The sequence below is a fragment of the Penicillium samsonianum genome, assembly GCF_028829775.1.
Source record: "Penicillium samsonianum strain IBT 33392 chromosome Unknown utg000003l_segment0_segment0, whole genome shotgun sequence".
NCBI classification, from domain to species: domain Eukaryota; kingdom Fungi; phylum Ascomycota; class Eurotiomycetes; order Eurotiales; family Aspergillaceae; genus Penicillium; species Penicillium samsonianum.
Window position 1 is genome coordinate 2,594,620 of NW_026643261.1, and position 17,581 is coordinate 2,612,200.

Sequence of the window (17,581 nt, forward strand, 5' to 3'; positions counted from 1 at the left end):
GCAATGCGCTAACTAGTCAATCCATATGAATTGTGCAAAGCCATGTAATCTTTTTTTTCATGGATTACTGCTTCCTTATTTTCCAGCTGTTTTCAATAAGAGTTTATGATTCAAAACAATATATACATCCATGGATATAATCTTAAATCTATATCAGTACGGACCTAAGCCAGAAGAGGCAACTCAACACACTGACTCATGAAATTTGACGCAGAAGTTGAACATTGGAGAAAACGTGTCATGTATATTTTAAATTAAGTTGTAGACAAGGTCTGCTCTTCCACTAAGCAATGCCATCATACAATGCAGTCTGATGAAAGCAGTTTGACTGCAGCAAAAGCAACCAATAACCAAATCCCCTTACATTGCCCGGTGACACATTCCTTGGCTGGCTTCCAAAGTGTACATAGCAACATTCGAGATATCATACGGAGTAGATCTAATGACGTGTGCAGTGTTATGTAGATCGGAGATTGCCACATTCCTTCTAGAAGGATACCTCCTGAAAACAATTGCTGGCAAGGGGTGCCCAGGTGTGATGAGGGCTATGCTTATCTTCTGTTATCAGTTCCCCTATTATCGCCGCACTCAGTCACGCATAACCGAGAACGAGAATGGAGCAAAAGAACCACGATCTCTCATTTTACGCGCCCGTGCCCGACACTAGCGATCAGCGTTCCTGCCCAGTGCTTGGTGTGTCCGCTGGTGTCCGGTGACTGGCCAACAACGGAAGCAAATAAGGTTAGGTAGTCTTGGATCGCCGTTCTCATAGGCAGGGGGAGATTCACTCTCTGGTCAAGTCTTGGGGGCGAAAGTGAGCTTCCTAGTGCGGAATACGGGTTCTTGGTGCCGAGCGCGCCGAGAGGGAATTAGTGTAGCGAGCTCTTGGAAGCTTGTGGCAGCCTAATTCGAGACCCATGGAGTAAGATTGTCGAATTTTGGGGCTGATTCCTACTCTTTGTCCCAATGGCCACATTTATTTTCGGCCGGCCTAATTGGTTCGGCTCAAGACACCCATAGAGCGGACATCGGAAGTCCGATTCCAGGGGTATCAAAGTGTACAACATACATTATACATCATATAAAGCAACAAAAAATGTACTCTGCACTCCATATAGTACATTGTATCAAGTACAACACTGTACATCGATGTATGTAGACATTGTCTGAACTGCATGTCGATCAATGTAAAGTGCTTTCTCCGCAGAGAAAGGGAAAGTGGAAAGTACCAATGCCCGCGCTAGTATTGTATTCACTTTACACCAATTTCCCACTACAAACACCTGGGGCTGTCTCACTTCAACGGTCACGCATGGACTTGTGTAATTTGGGAATCATTGGTCAGACAGATTAATTTGGCTAAAAGCTAAGATTGGTTAACTTTTGATCAAATTTACCTTGTCATACCACATTGAACCCGCCTATTATTATCACCTGGGCAAGATTATCAGCTGTTCAATACTAACCTAAAAATACTAAAATTACCATCCAATACTATTCAATACCACGCACAGACGGTAATCCCCCGAACCACTCCACACAAAGAAATTGAAAAATAAAAAATAAAAAATAAAGAGGGAAGGACAGCCAATAAGAACCATTTCTAGATTAGAAGATTGACCCTTTTAAGCCCGACCCGTGGACCCTACCTTCCTAGGGTTGACGGAGTCCATCCTGATTAGGTTAGCCTCACTCAATTCATGTTTTTGATGTTTTTGATGTTTTCATGTTTTCATGTTTTCAGCCCGAGGGGATATCATATTAATAAACTATTCGCCTCCCCTCCGTTTTCATATTCTCTCTCCAGCGACCACAGAACTGTTTTCGTTCGGATAATTCTCTTGCAGTGAATATATCTTCACTTGCTGCCTTTCGTTTTATATCAACACATTTAGCCTACATTATTACCCCTTTTTTTGGCTTCCCCACACTTTCCCTCGTTTCCTGTGGCTTGGATTCAAATTCTTCTATATTCTGTCATTTTTGCTGTACATACCAACAGTACATAAATAATGGTTCGCTTTGTGACACCTTTGGTCCTGGCCTCGCTGTCAGTGACCGCCCTCGCCGCGCAATCCTGCAGCTCCAGCAAACAGTGCAAGGAGGAGAAATACCCCTGCTGCTCTCGTGAGTGATACCACCCTCCAGATCACAATTCATAGCTAACGGACCATTTAATACAGAATATGGTGAGTGCGGTACTGGCGCCTTCTGCCTTGGTGGTTGCGACCCTCTCGCTTCGTTCTCTCTCGATTCATGTGCCCCTATGCCCGTTTGCGAGAGTAAGACTTACAACTGGGACAACCTCGACAATGCCGTCACCCAGGACAAGTACCTTGGTAACGCCACCGCTGCCGACTGGACCTACAGTGGAAAGGTTAAGACTCAGGATGGCAATCTGATCATGACGATGCCTGCCAAGAGTGTCGGTACTCTCTTCGCCAACAACCACTACATCTGGTACGGCAAGGTTTCCGGAAAGTTCAAGAGCTCCCGCGGCAAGGGTGTCGTGACTGCTTTCATTCTTCTGTCTGATGTTAAGGATGAGATCGACTACGAGTGGGTCGGTGCTGATTTGACCGCCGTGCAGACCAACTACTACTGGCAGGGTGTTCTGGACTGTAAGTTGAGAGAAGAGAATAAAGATCTGATCCGAATAATCAATACTAACTTAATGAACCAGGGCATAACAGCGGCAACATCAGCGTAAAGGGCGAGGACACCTTCAATGACTGGCACACCTACGAGATCGACTGGACCCCCGAGAAGGTGGACTGGATCGTCGACGGCTCCGTGCAGCGCACCCTGAAGAAGGCCGACACCTACAACGCGACCTCCAAGCAGTACGAGTTCCCCCAGACACCCGCCCGCCTTCAAATGTCGCTCTGGCCAGCCGGCCAGGCCAGCAACGCTCAGGGCACCATCGACTGGGCCGGCGGTGAGATCGACTGGAACAGCGAGGACATCAAGACCGTCGGTTACGACTATGCCACCGTCGGCGAGGTCAGCGTGAAGTGCTACGATCCTCCTTCCGATGCCAAGAAGAACGGCAAAAACGCCTACCTCTACACCAACTCCGCTGCCATGGAGAGCGATATCTCCATCACTGACAACACCACCGTCCTTGCCTCCCTCGGCGCCACCGGTCTCAACATGGATCTCGGTGCTGACAAGGGCTCTAAGGGTTCTTCATCCAGCTCTGCGTCCAACAGCATCCCCACCAGCAACGGTGGCTCCGGTGGTATGACCAGCAACAACACTTCCTCTGGTGAATCCAGCTCCAGCTCCAGCTCTGGAACTTCCACCACCGCTGGCTCGGAGACTTCCACTTCGGGCTTCACCCAGGGAACCCCTACTGGCAACGGTGCGGCCGGCCAGAACGAGCGTGTCCTCCGTGGCTCGCTCTTCGGCGTCCTGGTGGCTCTTGTTGTCCTTGTGACCCTGTAAATGTTTTGCTGGTTTGATCTATATATCAGCGTTTTATCATTCTTATCTTATTCTTTCTTGCCATGCTTATTGCCCAGCATTGAGTATATTTTTTTGTTGACTACTGTGCAACTTCGCTTCGTGTCTATCTCTGACTGACCTTGAACAAATCACCTAATGAATAAGTTTGTTCCTTGTATCTTTTTTTTTCCTTCTTCCTTCATTAGGTCGTGATGTTCTACGGTCGACTGCATACACGTCTCCACTTTCCCTCCATTTTTCGTTTGATATACCTACCCGGCTTTTCTGGCCGATTCATGCTCTGTCAATTTATTTCTGATTTATGCGATGTATCGTTACTCTGGTAATGATTTGTGATTCCCTGCACATGACTGGAAAATAGCCACAAGCTCCGTGTAATCTTTTGTTCATATATACCAGACTTTGTACTGCGCTCCATGTTCCGCTTTTTGATCACTGAGTCCACGGATAAAACTGAGCCCTGGAGCACCCGTCTGCCCCTAAGTAGTATATAATCAATAAGCTCGCCCGCAACTACCTAGGTAACTGGGTAGTCTGTCGGGAAGCGACCAATCCTTGGATGAGAGGCGTTGTTTGAATATGTAGGCATCTCCTGAATATTTAAGTGTAGATGTCGAGAGTACGGAATGAGAACAAACATCACCGAAAACAGCTGGTAACTACGAAAAAAGTGGCTTCAAGAATCCGCGAATGCGAAAAACAAAAAATACTCTCTCCACCTGCAAGAAGATTCAAAACAGCTTTACGGCGATGTCTCGACCTTGATCATTGCCTCCTTCGCTTTCAATTCCTCCCTAGTAGGCTTTCTTGCCCACACGCGGTTCCTAAAACTTATCAGCACGAAATAAGCCAGCGATGCGATGAAAAGAAAACCTACCCGGGTTCATAAGCATGAATGTGCGGATTGTTCAACTCCTTGCGCACTTTGGCCAGAAACACATGCACCTCCTCCTTTGTCCATGGCTCCGGCTCGCCAAAGTGAGTGAGAAGCCACATCACCCAACCTTCTAGAGCGGCGTTCCAATGGGCATACTGGAGGTGTCCAGCCTCCTTCAGTGTATTATCCCTGGCCCAAGGTCCTATGGGAATCCTGTACTGTTCCTCATGCACGTCCACGAACCCGGCTTCCTCGATTGCGCTGCGCATCGTTTCATGGGTTCTGAGTGACATTCCAGCTCGCTCGGAGATTCTGATAAACATGTCACCCCACCCATATAGCAGGTGTTCTTTCTTCAAGGTGCCGTCATCGCTGTAGATTCGCACGTCTAATTCCATTTGTTCGATCCATCCACCAGGCTCGAGGGCACTATTGCAAAATAGAAACGAAATTAGGGGGCACGATTTCTCGGAAAACCGATCAATAGGGATTGAAACTCACTCGTAGGCCTGTTTGTATAGCTTGTGCCATCCCTCGGGAAGGAATGCGCCATACATTAGGCGCATATGGATAAAGTCAAATGGCTCTCTCCATGTCCACTCGCGAAGCACATCATCCACCTCGAAGATGCAGTTCGGGGGCGTCCATGACACGGGTGGGGGAAAAATATCCACTCCGCGGACGGTAGCTAATTGGTTTTAGTCAAGAATAGAAGGAATCGTATCAAGAAATCCAGTACCTAACGGATAGCGATCGGCAACGTCACTAAGGATTTGTTAATGGGTTTTCTTAAAAGGATTTACCCGTTGACTTACATTGCCCAACTCCCTTGGCCAGTTCCGATGTCTAAAATATTCTATACTGCGTGGTTAGCGGAACGTGCAAGCGAGGATCGCCTCAGTATAAATCCACCTTAGGCGAATCGCCGATAGGGGCGCGGAAAAGAGGATTCGGCTGCTCGTGATCTAGCACAAGAAACATCATATGGCTGAGTGAGTTAACACCACGGCTCTTCTAGCTAGTGAGAAATGAAAGGTATAGGGGTGGGATGCGGCTTACCCAATCTCAAACGCCTCGAATTGCTGCTCATCAGAAGGACCCCTTGAAATGGTTACTTTATGTAAAAACAAGATCATTGCATCGCAACCAACCAGTAGTCGTCTTCTTTAATGGCTTGGTATCTACATACCGGGTTAGTCTTAGAAAGCGATCTTTGACTGAAGTATACTGACCTTCGGCCGTTTTCCAGCCGTCCCCTCGCGATCGTAGACGAAATAGAGGTTGTATCCCTACATACCGCAGTAAGAACTCGACCCCATATATGATTCGGAGTGGCGCTTACGACTGAAGGTCCTGCGGATCCATGCCGTAGCCAGCGACCATAGAGTATAAATCAGGGTCCTAGGCAAGAGGTGAGAATGACCACATCAGATTATGAAATCACTACTTACCACCGTGATTTGTTCCATTTTTTCCATCTTCTCGGCCCTCCAAAGGTTGGAAGGTAAAAAGCTGTCAGCGTGGGAGGAAAAGGTGGAGTGTAAAAGTGTCAGGACGGGAACGGGACTCCCGGGGGTCCACAACCGTTAAACTAGCAGCATGAGCCGAACCTTGGAAGCCCTAGAGTATAACCGAGTTAGGTCTAGGGGACTTGAAAAAAAAGTACGAGGGAAAAGACGGGATACTACATAGGTAGTGAATCATGTCAAGTAATCACCCTGTGGTCTGAAATACTCCACTCTGAACGGGCACCCCCGGGAAAATCGCGCTGGTACATACATGTACCTATATGGGTCATTTATTTTTCCTAATTTCATACTTCTCATTTCTTAATCCACCTACAGTACATAGGTAAACATTTGTTGTCAATGCTTTCATGCGTTACATACACATGTAGATACATCCATAGATGTTTGCCATGTTTGGCTCTTGATACAGGCAAAACCCTAAACTACCCATCCTTCCACTTGACCATCCTCAGAACGAGGCTCATCAGTCACGTTCAAGCTCATTCCATAGGTTGAATCAAAGCTTGCCTCCTCCCCAACACAAATCAAGTAAGCCATGCGAGCGTACGGTTCCGCCTGCATCGCCCTCTCAGGCGCAATCTCAAGCAGAGACTTGCAAAGAATCATCCACGCAACAACAAGATTATCCATAGCGAGCCCCCATTTCTTAACAACGAGTGGCCCATTCACGCCTCCCTCAAGCACAAATCCAACCGCCGCGAGAGCCCGACCCACAGCCTCCCTAGCTTCAGCCTGTTGCCTCAGGCTGTCATAAACCCCAGCAATCAAAGTAAGCGGCTCCCACAACGCAAGACGCAGCACCTGCTCCAGTGAGTGCGGATACGTTTCAGTCAGACGCTCAATGAGCAGTTCAGCGCGCTCGCGGCTGTTATTTTCCAGTGACATAGCGATCTGTGCGCGCTGTCTGATCCGTGTCTTGAGAACCCGATGCTCAGTCGCCCTGATGTCGGTGCACATGGCGCAGCAGCAGTCAAAGCCCCAATGGCGGAAGTCCATGGGTTGGGTTTCAGGGGTGGGGAGCAGGTACCAGATTGTCAGCTCGGTGTTTGCGGGGATATCGGTGGCTGCGCGGATGATCATCATGTCGCCGATGAAGGCGCGGTGTGCGTTGCTCGTGCATGAGTGGTTGATTGTTGAGGCATAGGGCCATACGCCGCAGTTATGCGGCGTTTCAGGGTTTCCGCTTGCGTCGCACGCGTCGTGGATATGGTCTCCTCTGGAAGAGGTTGGGCTGCCGAAGCTGTTGAGGGAGATTATCCGGGTGATTTGAAATCTGCAGGGTAGGAAGAGGCATTTGTTAGCTTGGGGTGTTTAAGATGGAGAGATTTGTTTCTTAGTTACGTGTCTACCACCGGATTGCCATCAACGGGGCCTGTTGGCACCTGCTTGAATCCATTGCTGTGGAGGTCAGTTATTGCTGATGCTAATGATGGGTTCTTGTACAGCTTTTCGATAATCGATGGTGCAAGCGCGAATTGGCCTCCTCGGATGGTCGTCCGGGTTTCGGTGTTGATATGGAGGGTGCTGCTCCACCTTGGCCTGCTAGGGTGCTCGCTTGCATATGCAAAGGCTTTCTCACAGAGCAGTAAATCACCGGCCTTGACTGCCTCTGTTGTGAATAGGCCTCGTCCTTGGGACTTGGTTTGCCTGACCGTCACTGGGCCAATCCATGTCGCATGATCCAAGAGTGGCGGGTAGGTTTTCGATGCTTTCTCCTGCATCTTCTTGAAGTTGTATCCGCCCTTCTTTTGCTCTGCAAGGCGTGCAATTGCTTCACGAAAATCGTTCTTGGCACCGACGTCTTCGGGGTGTTTCTTGCAGAGCTTCGTGAATACATCACAGCTTTCCCGGAATCTTTTCAAACGGTACAGGGTTTGGGCTTTGCCCCTAAGCGCTTTGTCGGATTTTGGGCCTGTTGGAACGGCATCGAGATCATGCAGAGATGCATCCCACTTATCGACCTGGAAGAAGGCCAGGCCCCGGTAGTACAGAAGGTAATGCGTCTCTTCCTCTGTCGGTGAACACTCCAGTCCTTTGGAGTAACTGTCACTGTGGTCAGCATTATTCGCCATCAAATAGTCTACTGGGACTTTACTATTCAGTGGCAGAGTAGAATTTGCCCCGGTTGAGATACTCGTTACCTATGCTGAGCCAATCCCCGGCCATCCACTGAGAGGTTTCATCCTCTGGAAGCCGCTCTCGCCAAGCCGATGGCACCATCTTGTCGAACATTGGGATGAACATGATATCAGAAACGTGATCAACTCTAACTCCGTATTCGGTATCGGGTATCAAAGTCAGGATCTGCCCTTTATCAACAGAGCCATCCTGGCAGCGGAGCTTCTCATTCAACATTTGAAGCGGGATTGCATCTTTCTGTTCGTCTTCCACAATAGCCACAACTGCAGCCGTCTTCTCTGTCTGGGTGATTGATCTGACTAGAATGTAAGAGCCTCTATGATGAGTTTCAAGAAGCAAATCCTTGACCATGACCTTTTTTAGGCCTTTCAACGGAGCGAGACACGGTGGATAGATCAGAGGGGCGAAAGAGACATCCACCGCGCTGGCGCTACCTCGGCCGCATGGTTTATCTTTGTTCATCTTCCGCCGATGCTTAAATCTCTTCAAAAGTTCATCCCGTGTTCTATTTTGTTTGAATTGCATACCCTTGACGGCCTCGGCAGCTTCGAGAGCCCGGTTGTGCTCGATCAAGAGCCTCTCGCTCTCTGGGTCCTGTAGGAACCTGTCCATCCTCGAAGTTTTTGCTTCCTTTTTTGGGTTAGTCTTGATGGAGCAACAGCTGATGGACCTTGATGCTTACCGATGCTATCGAGGATAGATTCGAAATAGTGACGATGAAGCAAAGTGACCGGGCGAAGTGAAGGCTATCTGCATTTGAACAAACAGCGAGAGAGCAAAGCACGTGAGGAACAAATGTAGGTAGACATTGGACTATTTAGTCTAAATTGGCAACTACGACCTTCGAATGTTCGAACTGGGATGATACAACCTGGTTTATGCACGTGAGATCTATATCATCTGAGAAATTTGCCTAGAGATGGCTACAAATAAGAAGTCTTTCCCTTCTTATTTCAGTATATAACTACATATGTACATACCAACCAAGATAACGGTCGAAGAGTTTCATTGCCCTTGACATTAGAATTGGGACTACAAGGTATAGCAATCAGTTGAGCAAGACAGGGAGTACATATGAGCGATCTGGATGTTCACGGATAATAACATGCAAGTCTATCACGGCGTGTGGTATTTAGTATTTGGCTTTGTCTATGCCATCCGTTTGACTCGAGCTTCTTTTTTCCTTTATCTCACCATGCTGCCATATTAATTCCATCTTTCTTTAACATCTTGTAGAACATATGGTCTACACTGCATACTCTCTTAAGCAGTTGGCACTTACACCAAAGTACTTTACTTTCAACAAAGTCTTTGCCTACCTGTGAACTTGTACATAAGCTACAGTTATCCTTTTTACAATGAGTTGCATAAACAATTCTATATAGGTAGATAATTCTCTTTCCTGCGGAGTAAACAGGGTAACAACATAGTCTTTAGTCCACTTTTGGTTCATTGTAACCGCGTAGCCTGGCTTTATTCACTGTGCTCTATCAAGGGCAGAATTACTTTATCATTGCACAATGCCCGCTTCTTCGTATATGGATTTCTAACTTCTCAGTTTTGAGACATGTCCCTGACGTAAAGTTATCCAGCATCTCACTCAACCACAGGTTTTCCACGACAACAAAAGCCATCCTGGGTAGTCTCATCCTACACGACTCATTTCAGGCTTCACACCACAATCAACAAATCGCCCTGCCAAAGTTCACAGAGAAGGGACACAACCAGTGAGTACAAACAGGCATTCTACTTCGAACCGTACTAACACGAAATAGAGCTGTCTCAAGGCAGACGGACAGACAGCAATTAGGCTCGTGTGGCATTCACACAAGTTGGTTCAACATGTGTCTATTTGTGGAGACACACTACTCCAATTGCCAGCATACGTGCTTCGAGCTCTACCTCTTTTGCCGCGAGATCTTTCGCCAACTGAACCGTATCAACGACCCGGAACAGCTCCGAGACCACGCTTTGCCATTCGACCCTGATTGCCCTACCTGCCAACCATACACAATCACCATGAGACCAGCCACCTATCATCCAGATGTGGATTACTTGAGTGTACTTTCGGAGAGCAATATTGTGCACCAGATGATGGATTTGGTGGAGAGCTGTCCTGATTGTACTACAAAAGCAGGATGATTTCGATTTGTGCTTTGGTTGAGATATGGGTTGTGGCTGGAGACGAAGATATTTGGTGAAGTGACATGTATGTGTATTGAAGATGATTTACTGGGCAATATTGAAGCTGGAGGAGGGAATAGCACCAAAAAAATAAACACTTATTTCTACCAAGACCAGTGTCAGCTGTACACGGATATTCGAGTAAATGCGAGACCTGAATTGGATATGAGTATGTATGATGATGATGATTATGATGATGATGATGAAATGATGAAACCCCGAAATATTCAGTGCTGCCTAATACAGAAATCCAACAGAATAGGAAAAGTGCCGTTTAATGACTGGCGTTTAGTGGGCAGCACCACATCCACAATCATCAGGAGATCGCTTCCTGAAGTCTCCATGGTAAGTGTCTAGACCATCAGGAGGGAAGTTCAAGCCTAGGCGATCACCCATCCAGTCGTATGATTGCAAGGCTCCAGACTTCGTGTCCTGTAGCAACTTCGTGACATTGTCGACATCGAGATCAAGATAGGCAGCAAGGAAGTCGCCCACGTCGGTGTTCTCGTTGTTGCCAACCAATGGCCAAGCGTCCTTGGTAGACGACGCGTAGATGTTGACGTCAACGGCTATAACGAAATTAGCATACTATCATAGGTCACTGCTCGAGACTATCTTACCAGAATGTCCATGGGTACTCCAGCCGACCTGGGCGCGGCGGCTGATCATGCTCGCGAGCACATATGCCGGAGTGATTCCGGGAACCGGGTGGAGCAACGCATCTACTTCATCGTCTGTAGCATCATCGATGCCAAGCCCATCTTTAACAAGGGTTTTCCGGACCCAAGACTGTTTAGTCGAATCGTCGGCGTCCTTACCTGGCCCAGCAAGATATTCTTTTAGTTGCGCGGCAAGGTGTTCGGCAGAGTGGCTTGCCTTTTCCAGGACACTTGGAAGCCACAAGTACTCAGGGTAGGTACTGTGCAGCTGTCGTGCTGCGGAAAGACCGCCGGTCTCGTGGTCAGATGTGCTCACAATCACGCCAGGAGTGGAGTCATTCTCTAGGAACTCGAGCGCGGCAGCAAAAGCCTTGTCGTATGCCAGTACCTCGTGAACCTGAGCGGCAGGATCATTGGCATGGCCGGCGTGGTCGATGCGAGAGCCCTCGATCATGACAAAGAACCCTTGCTCGCTGTCCTCAGTGGCCTTGCTCAAGGCCTTCAAGGCAGTGCGAGTCATATCCTCCAAAGATGGATAGGTATCATTTTGAGTACGTCGATCAATCTCATAAGGGATATCCCCGCTAGCGAAGAGACCTAGCAGTGGTAAAGTGACATTATCACCGCCCTTGAGGCTATCGAAGCCCGCGCGGTCATCGATATAACCAAACCCATTCTGAGAAGCAACCTTGATCATGTCATGATCATCAGCACGGCAGCTGCCACCCTGTGAGTTGGGCAAAAAATGGCACCGCCCACCGCCAAGCAAAAGATCTACTACGCGACCGAGAGGGTGGTCTCCAACTTCTTGGGCGGCAATCAGATCTTCGTAGTTCCGTAAATTGGCATGCGAGGCGAAGCATGCTGGAGTCGCATCCGTCACACGGGTGGTCACAACCAGACCTGTCTTATAACCCGCCAACGCAGCCGCCTCGAGCACAGTCCCACAAGGCGAGTGGTCGGGAAGCACTGAGATAGCAGAATTGTAGCTCTTGCGACCGCACGAAAAAGCGGTCGCTCCAGCCGCAGAGTCCGTCACCAAGCTAGAGCTTGACCGTGTTCGCGAAGTCCCAATGTGGTGTTGATCCAAGACCAAAATGTTGTCGAATGGCAGATCGTCCGTGTATTGCCGGAAGCTCCGAGTCAGCGAGAGACTAGTAGGGCCCATGCCATCAGACACCATGAAGATCATGTTCCGCTTGCCCGTCGGCTTGCCTCCAGGGCCCCAGGTCGTATTTGACGCATGATGGTCGTGAGGCTGTGCTGACTTGTATGGGTAGATCACGGCCAGCACAATTACCAAAACTGTTGCAATAAGGGCCCAGGAAAATACTCCGATTTCCCGCCAGGAAGGCCAGACTCGTCGTTTGTCTTGAGGGACTGCTCGCGCACCAGTCAGAAGAGCGTACTCCTCCTCTCCAGTTTGGATCGACGAGCCGTCGTCGTCGGACAGGCGCGGAGGTAGGAGGGACTCTTCCCGCGCCATAGCTGGTGTAGAGACAGAATGGGAAAAGTGCGAAGACAGATGTACGAGGTCGAGAGCTCCGATTGAAGCCTTCTAAGGTTGTGCTGACTCAAGTGGACCCTAAGCGGGCGGGCCTGGGGGCGGAAGTGAGGAGATAAGGATAGTTAAGATAACGGCTCACATGATACGCACGTTCAGGCATCCCAGCCCTAGAGGTCGCGTGACATGTAACTATGCAACGTATAAAAAACTACATCTACCCTTTCGTACAATTAGGGAATGTAAGGAGAATAATTGGTTCATTTTGAATCAGCCTAAGCCAGATACTTACAAACTATCTATATAATACATAGTTACCATTCTCAAGACAACCTATAACTCCTAGAGAGGTCTAGCCTTCCACCCAATAGGAATCATGGCAGCGGCAATCTCAGTTACACCACGCTCCGTAGCAAGCAGATTAAACTGCGCGGCCGCATTCCGGGTATCGAGGATATCCACCCGAATGCCCAACGAGTTGATGTGACGCCTAGTTTCGGGCGAGAGCGGGAACATCGAGCCACCAAGACCAAGAATGAGCATATCTGTGGTAAAACTGTTAGAAGATCGAAGAGTGATTTTACAGTCAGGCTCAAGTATGTCATATCCGTGGACGAAAGTACATATCCAGGAACAAAAAAGCTAGAAGTAAGAGCCAACATACCAGGCTTTGGCCAGACAAGATTCAACAACCCCCAGACCGACTCATCAAGCTCAAACTGCCCTTTAGCATTGAGCATAGCATCCTTAGCGACACGATCGCTCTCTGCGCCCTCGGCAGCCTTCCACGGCCGCCATGCAAATGCCTCACCGCCGACCAGCAACAGCCCATCGCCGTTGGTAAGCTTCACGCCATTGTTAAGATGGAACCCGGAGTCGAGGCATGCATCAATGGCTGTCGTTGGCGCAGGGATGTTGCCCAGCACGTTCAACGCATCGAAGTTGGTCTGAGTGTCTTCTTTGGACTCTGGGCCACGGTCGCGGCTGACGGGTTTGTGCGCGTGCGAGCGAGGAATCATGCGGGTTGGTCGGATGGGTGAGCTATAGTTGCGGCGTGTTGAGGGTATTTCGGTGCTAGGATTTGAGACGAGGCATGGTGCTGCGGTTGCTGATGGGATCTGGCAGAATCGAGTCAAGTTCGAGGTGTGGCGGGTGTGGACTAGGGAGGTGCGCAAGACGCGCAGGAGTTGCGGCGATGGCGAATGCATTGATGCGATATGTTCGATAGAGTGGCTGGTTTGGGTTGGTTCTGTATTATATAGCCTGGTGATGTAGTGGCTCAGATGGAGGTGGCTGTCACGTGAAGTAAAGCTTTCTCGCCCAAGGTCTTGGCTAAGAGAACTAGCGGCCCCGGGACCTGGGCCTACATATCGACAGGCACTAACGTGCTTCTGCATGAAGTTAAACCTATCACGCACTAACTAACACATAGCAAGGATGTAGAAAGAAGCACGGTTGGACATTCTATGGAAACCGAGAGTGGCTCTGTGTACAGTGAGCATGGACTTCATGGACTTAAGTTGAAACCCTAGTCTATCATATCTAAATGCAGGCAAACAAGCAAAACTAGGTATGATCCACGTTAATTGAATTCTTCTTATATTAATATTGAGGCTAGCAATTAATCTATTTTGATTTTGCAGGAGTCCCAACCCTGACCCTCTGCACCTGGATTCATATGGAACAAGAACAAGAGGAGAGACGATAACATCGTACGCGTCGTAAACCCAAAACGCCAACAATAAAAAAAAAAAGAGTAATGGAAAGAAACGATACCTGGGAGAACGAACGAACCGAAAAATGACAAATAAGTCAAAAAAAAGAGTGTGTGTGCCATCCCTCGAGATGAGACATCAAACTTGATCTCATGCTGCCTCCGATCATTACTGCCTCTGGGTACTTTCTTGTAAAAGACATGGAAAAACGTATGCACATGTTGAAGATTAAACAAGTCAATCCCTGTCCCTATTTTAGCGGTTTGGGCCTTGCTGATTTAGTTGTTTCGTCGACCGAACAACGTTGCGGTCTTCATCCGATTGACTAGAGCTGTCATCGCTTGTGGTTGCAGTGCGGATTCGCTCGGCTAGAACCTGAGCTTCTGCCATAGCCTTTTGGGCGCGGATCTGCTTACGCCACATGCTGGCGTATCGACCCTTCATAGCCAAAAGCTCTTCATGGGTGCCGCTTTCAGCCACTTGACCTTCTGACAAGACCAAGATGCGGTCTGCGGTAGTGATAGTGCTAAGACGATGAGCGATTACCAGCATGGTGCGACCCTGTGAAAGAGTAGAGAGCGCCCTCTGGATATGCTCCTCGGTATCTGTGTCTAGAGCTGCGGTTGCCTCATCTAAGAGAATGATGCGCGGGTTCTTAATGATGGTGCGAGCGATGGCCACACGTTGCTTCTCGCCACCACTAAGCCGTAGGCCACGTTCTCCAACCTTGGTGTTGTAGCCGTCGGGGAAAGCAAGAATCTTGTCGTGAATGCTGGCAGCACGGCAAGCCTCGAAGACATCTTCATCGGAAGCGTCCTGGTTGGCGTACTTCAAGTTGTACATCAAAGTCTCGTTGAAAAGTACAGTATCCTGAGGCACCACACCAATGTGCTGGCGGACTGAATCGATCGTGACATCCTGTACATCATGCCCGTCGATACAGATACGTCCATTCCCGGAGTTGTAGAATCTGAACAAGAGGCGGAAGACGGTGGACTTACCTCCGCCAGACTCACCAACTAAGGCGGTGGTGGTTCCCGGCTGGCAGTGGAAGGTAAGGCCGTTCAACGCGGGCTTGCGCGCATCGTAAGCAAACTCAACATCTTCGAACTTGATGTCACCATTGCACATGGTCAACGGGGTGGCACGGGGGCTATCGACCACAGTTGGCTGCTCACGGAACAATTCTAGCAGGCGTTCGGCATTGATTAATGCAGATTGGATAGATCGATAAAACGTGCCAAAGAAATTGAGCGGGCCCTGGAGTTGGACCATATAGGCCAGCAGAGACACGAACTTGCCCACAGGGCGCTGACCAGTAGCAACCTGGTATGCACAAATGAAGCACATTACCAATAAGCCCATCATAAACACAGTGTTTTGACAGGTGTTCAGCAGTGTTAGAGAGAACAGCACGTGGTATTCGGCCTTCTGGAAGTCACCCACGGCGCCCCGGTACCGGTTGAATTCGTACTGTTCGGCGTTAAAGTATTTCACTGTCTCATATGAGACCATGGAGTCATTCCTAGAACGAGTATAGGTTAGTCCCACATATATCCGTATAATAAATATCCTCGTTCTGACTTACTTGACTGCATCTTCTTGTCGCGAGGCATTGACCATCTGTCTTCTGATCTCTGCTCTCCACTGGGCCATGCGAATAGTGACATAGAGATAACCAAACGTGGAAATCCCGACAACTAGAGCATAGTATACATCGAATGTGACCATGAAGTACCCAACCGCAATCACAAGATCGGCGAGCATTGGCACCACCTGAAAGGTGACCTGTTCAAGGAAAGTATTAATCGAACTGCCCTTGCTCAGGGCGGACAAGACTTCTCCGGTCTTTTTTCCCAGATGGAAGTCTAAGCTGAGACTATGGACGTGTTCAAACGCAGCGGTGGAGAGCTCCATGTAAGAATACTGGCTCACGGGAATCCAGAGGCTAGAGCGCAGAGAGCTGAGTAAGCCCTGGCTGCCCTGCAACCATCGGTACAGCACATACAGGCAAATTTGAAGCCATGGCACTTGGAAGTCCTCACCCTCATCACCCTTGGTAAGAGATCCTGTAATGAGTCCGATTTGGTGGGGTACCAAGACGTTAACGACTCGCTGGAATATGACAAGTCCAAAACAAAAGGTGACAATCAGTTGCAGGCGGCGAGATTTGGACGGCCACAGGTATGGGAAAAATAGCGAGTACCCGCTCAGGTACTCCCACCAACTAGTGGAAGGAATAGTCGTCGGACGCACCCATGGATCGGTAGGTTTGGAAGTTTCGGGGTGAGGAGCTCCGTTCGTCGAGCCATATGAATGACCATTGGCAGTTCCGTTCCCATTTCCATTCCCATTGCCGTTTTCTGCGCCACCGGAATCCAAAAGTCCCGTGGCTTCCGTAACTCCATCCGCATTCGCCCGTTCGCTTGCCTTTCCGTGGCTCTTCATGCTGAACGATTGACAGGCGTAAAGAAGAACCAGTGCGAACAAAATAAGGATGCGTACACTGTTCGATCCCACTTCGAGGGACTCCCAGAATGTAATGCTTCTGCGGACCCGCCCCCCTTCTGGGTCTCCAACAATTGGCTCATGGTGAACCGAGGTGTAGATTGAGAGGGAGGTGCTAACAATAACCAATTCGATAGGGATGGCGATCGACCAACAGACAAACTGGGCGAGAGTAGGCGAGGGCGATGTGTCTAGCATTGCCATAAGCAGCACTGAGTAGACGAAGAACGAGCCGACGACGTAAATCTGTGCAAAGTGTCAACGGCCGTCAAGAAACATCAAACCATCCAAATAGAACGTACCACAAAGGACTGTCCTCGCCACCAGTTCTCTGACCTGGCCACCATCACATGTATGATATAGATAATTGCATCCGCAAGGAAGGTCAAGAGAATAGCCACAGAGAGCAAATTGAAAACTCGTTTGACGTTCCGCGAGAACTCCTGGGATTTGTAGGCGGGCACACTTCGAGTTCGTTGAGGGAGTGGACGCCCTCCAGGGCCGAAGTATTGAGATTCATGCTTGCTGGCTTTCTTCGCAGCGATGGTAGTATTAGCCACGAAGGCGACGACAAAGAGGATAAGAAGGAAGATTGGGTAAGAGGTGCGCAAGTATTCCAGCAGCTCAAGGGCTGCATGGGGATCCATTGCCCACTGAATATCCCAGAAATGAGTGTTTCAAACAAAGTCCATGACAGAGTCCTCCCTCGAAAGAAAGGTAAGAAAGGGAGCCGGGTTCGGATCGGAAAGGACTGGACGACGGGTATGGCGAAAGATCGACACGAGGAATGGGAGAACTTCCAAGGTTGGATGGCGGAGAACAACCTCAGCAGGTTTTCCCACGTGGAAATTTTAGAAAGAAGTAAATTATGAAGATTTTAAAGAAGCAAACATAAAAGAATAGAAAAAAATATACTCCGTACAAATATACAGAATACTTGTTATTCTTTCCTTATTATTTTCTCTTATTGTTTTTTTCCCCTACTCTTTTTCTCTTTT

At 48.8% G+C, this 17,581-nt stretch overlaps 7 protein-coding genes across 7 annotated transcripts; 2 read left to right on the forward strand and 5 right to left on the reverse strand.

The window, feature by feature from the left end:
• Window positions 1-2,012: 2,012 nt before the first annotated feature.
• Window positions 2,013-3,447, forward strand: utr2 (putative cell wall glucanase (Utr2); the record flags this gene model as incomplete). Its single annotated transcript, XM_057277290.1, has 3 exons — window positions 2,013-2,127; window positions 2,184-2,621; window positions 2,684-3,447. The coding sequence occupies 3 exons, from the start codon at window positions 2,013-2,015 to the stop codon at window positions 3,445-3,447; spliced, it is 1,317 nt and encodes a 438-aa protein (XP_057136900.1).
• A 475-nt stretch (window positions 3,448-3,922) lies between these two features.
• On the reverse strand, window positions 3,923-5,892 carry N7471_004572 (class I SAM-dependent methyltransferase). The gene is made up of 11 exons (XM_057277291.1): window positions 5,797-5,892; window positions 5,688-5,746; window positions 5,578-5,634; window positions 5,497-5,526; window positions 5,405-5,446; window positions 5,258-5,333; window positions 5,161-5,201; window positions 5,085-5,110; window positions 4,847-5,033; window positions 4,346-4,774; window positions 3,923-4,292 (listed from the first exon to the last, which is right to left on the reverse strand). Exons 1-11 carry the CDS (start codon window positions 5,821-5,823, stop codon window positions 4,211-4,213), a joined length of 1,056 nt encoding a protein of 351 aa, XP_057136901.1. The 5' UTR covers window positions 5,824-5,892; the 3' UTR covers window positions 3,923-4,210.
• Window positions 5,893-6,291: 399 nt separating this feature from the next.
• On the reverse strand, window positions 6,292-8,625 carry N7471_004573 (uncharacterized protein; the record flags this gene model as incomplete). Its single annotated transcript, XM_057277292.1, has 3 exons — window positions 6,292-7,147; window positions 7,216-7,917; window positions 7,970-8,625. 3 exons carry the CDS (start codon window positions 8,623-8,625, stop codon window positions 6,292-6,294), a joined length of 2,214 nt encoding a protein of 737 aa, XP_057136902.1.
• Window positions 8,626-9,533: 908 nt separating this feature from the next.
• Window positions 9,534-10,155, forward strand: N7471_004574 (uncharacterized protein; the record flags this gene model as incomplete). Its single annotated transcript, XM_057277293.1, has 3 exons — window positions 9,534-9,547; window positions 9,606-9,740; window positions 9,789-10,155. 3 exons carry the CDS (start codon window positions 9,534-9,536, stop codon window positions 10,153-10,155), a joined length of 516 nt encoding a protein of 171 aa, XP_057136903.1.
• Window positions 10,156-10,485: 330 nt separating this feature from the next.
• N7471_004575 (alkaline phosphatase) lies at window positions 10,486-12,342 on the reverse strand (the record flags this gene model as incomplete). The annotated part of the gene is made up of 2 exons (XM_057277294.1): window positions 10,486-10,766; window positions 10,818-12,342. The coding sequence occupies 2 exons, from the start codon at window positions 12,340-12,342 to the stop codon at window positions 10,486-10,488; spliced, it is 1,806 nt and encodes a 601-aa protein (XP_057136904.1).
• A 360-nt stretch (window positions 12,343-12,702) lies between these two features.
• N7471_004576 (Mth938-like domain-containing protein) lies at window positions 12,703-13,568 on the reverse strand (the record flags this gene model as incomplete). Its single annotated transcript, XM_057277295.1, has 2 exons — window positions 12,703-12,905; window positions 13,025-13,568. The coding sequence occupies 2 exons, from the start codon at window positions 13,566-13,568 to the stop codon at window positions 12,703-12,705; spliced, it is 747 nt and encodes a 248-aa protein (XP_057136905.1).
• Window positions 13,569-14,330: 762 nt separating this feature from the next.
• Window positions 14,331-17,230, reverse strand: hmt1 (putative vacuolar ABC heavy metal transporter (Hmt1); the record flags this gene model as incomplete). The annotated part of the gene is made up of 3 exons (XM_057277296.1): window positions 14,331-15,600; window positions 15,664-16,829; window positions 16,886-17,230. 3 exons carry the CDS (start codon window positions 17,228-17,230, stop codon window positions 14,331-14,333), a joined length of 2,781 nt encoding a protein of 926 aa, XP_057136906.1.
• Window positions 17,231-17,581: the final 351 nt, after the last annotated feature.

Bases quoted from the DNA above. Each gene is read 5' to 3' on its own strand.
- N7471_004572 (XM_057277291.1), bottom strand. From the start codon at position 5,823: ATGGAAAAAATGGAACAAATCACGGTG. The intron at 5,111-5,160 runs GTAAGTCAACGG...ACAAATCCTTAG, and splicing joins GGCCAAGGGAGTTGGGCAAT to TGACGTTGCCGATCGCTATC. The intron at 4,293-4,345 runs GTAGGTTTTCTT...GATAAGTTTTAG, and splicing joins ATTCATGCTTATGAACCCGG to GAACCGCGTGTGGGCAAGAA.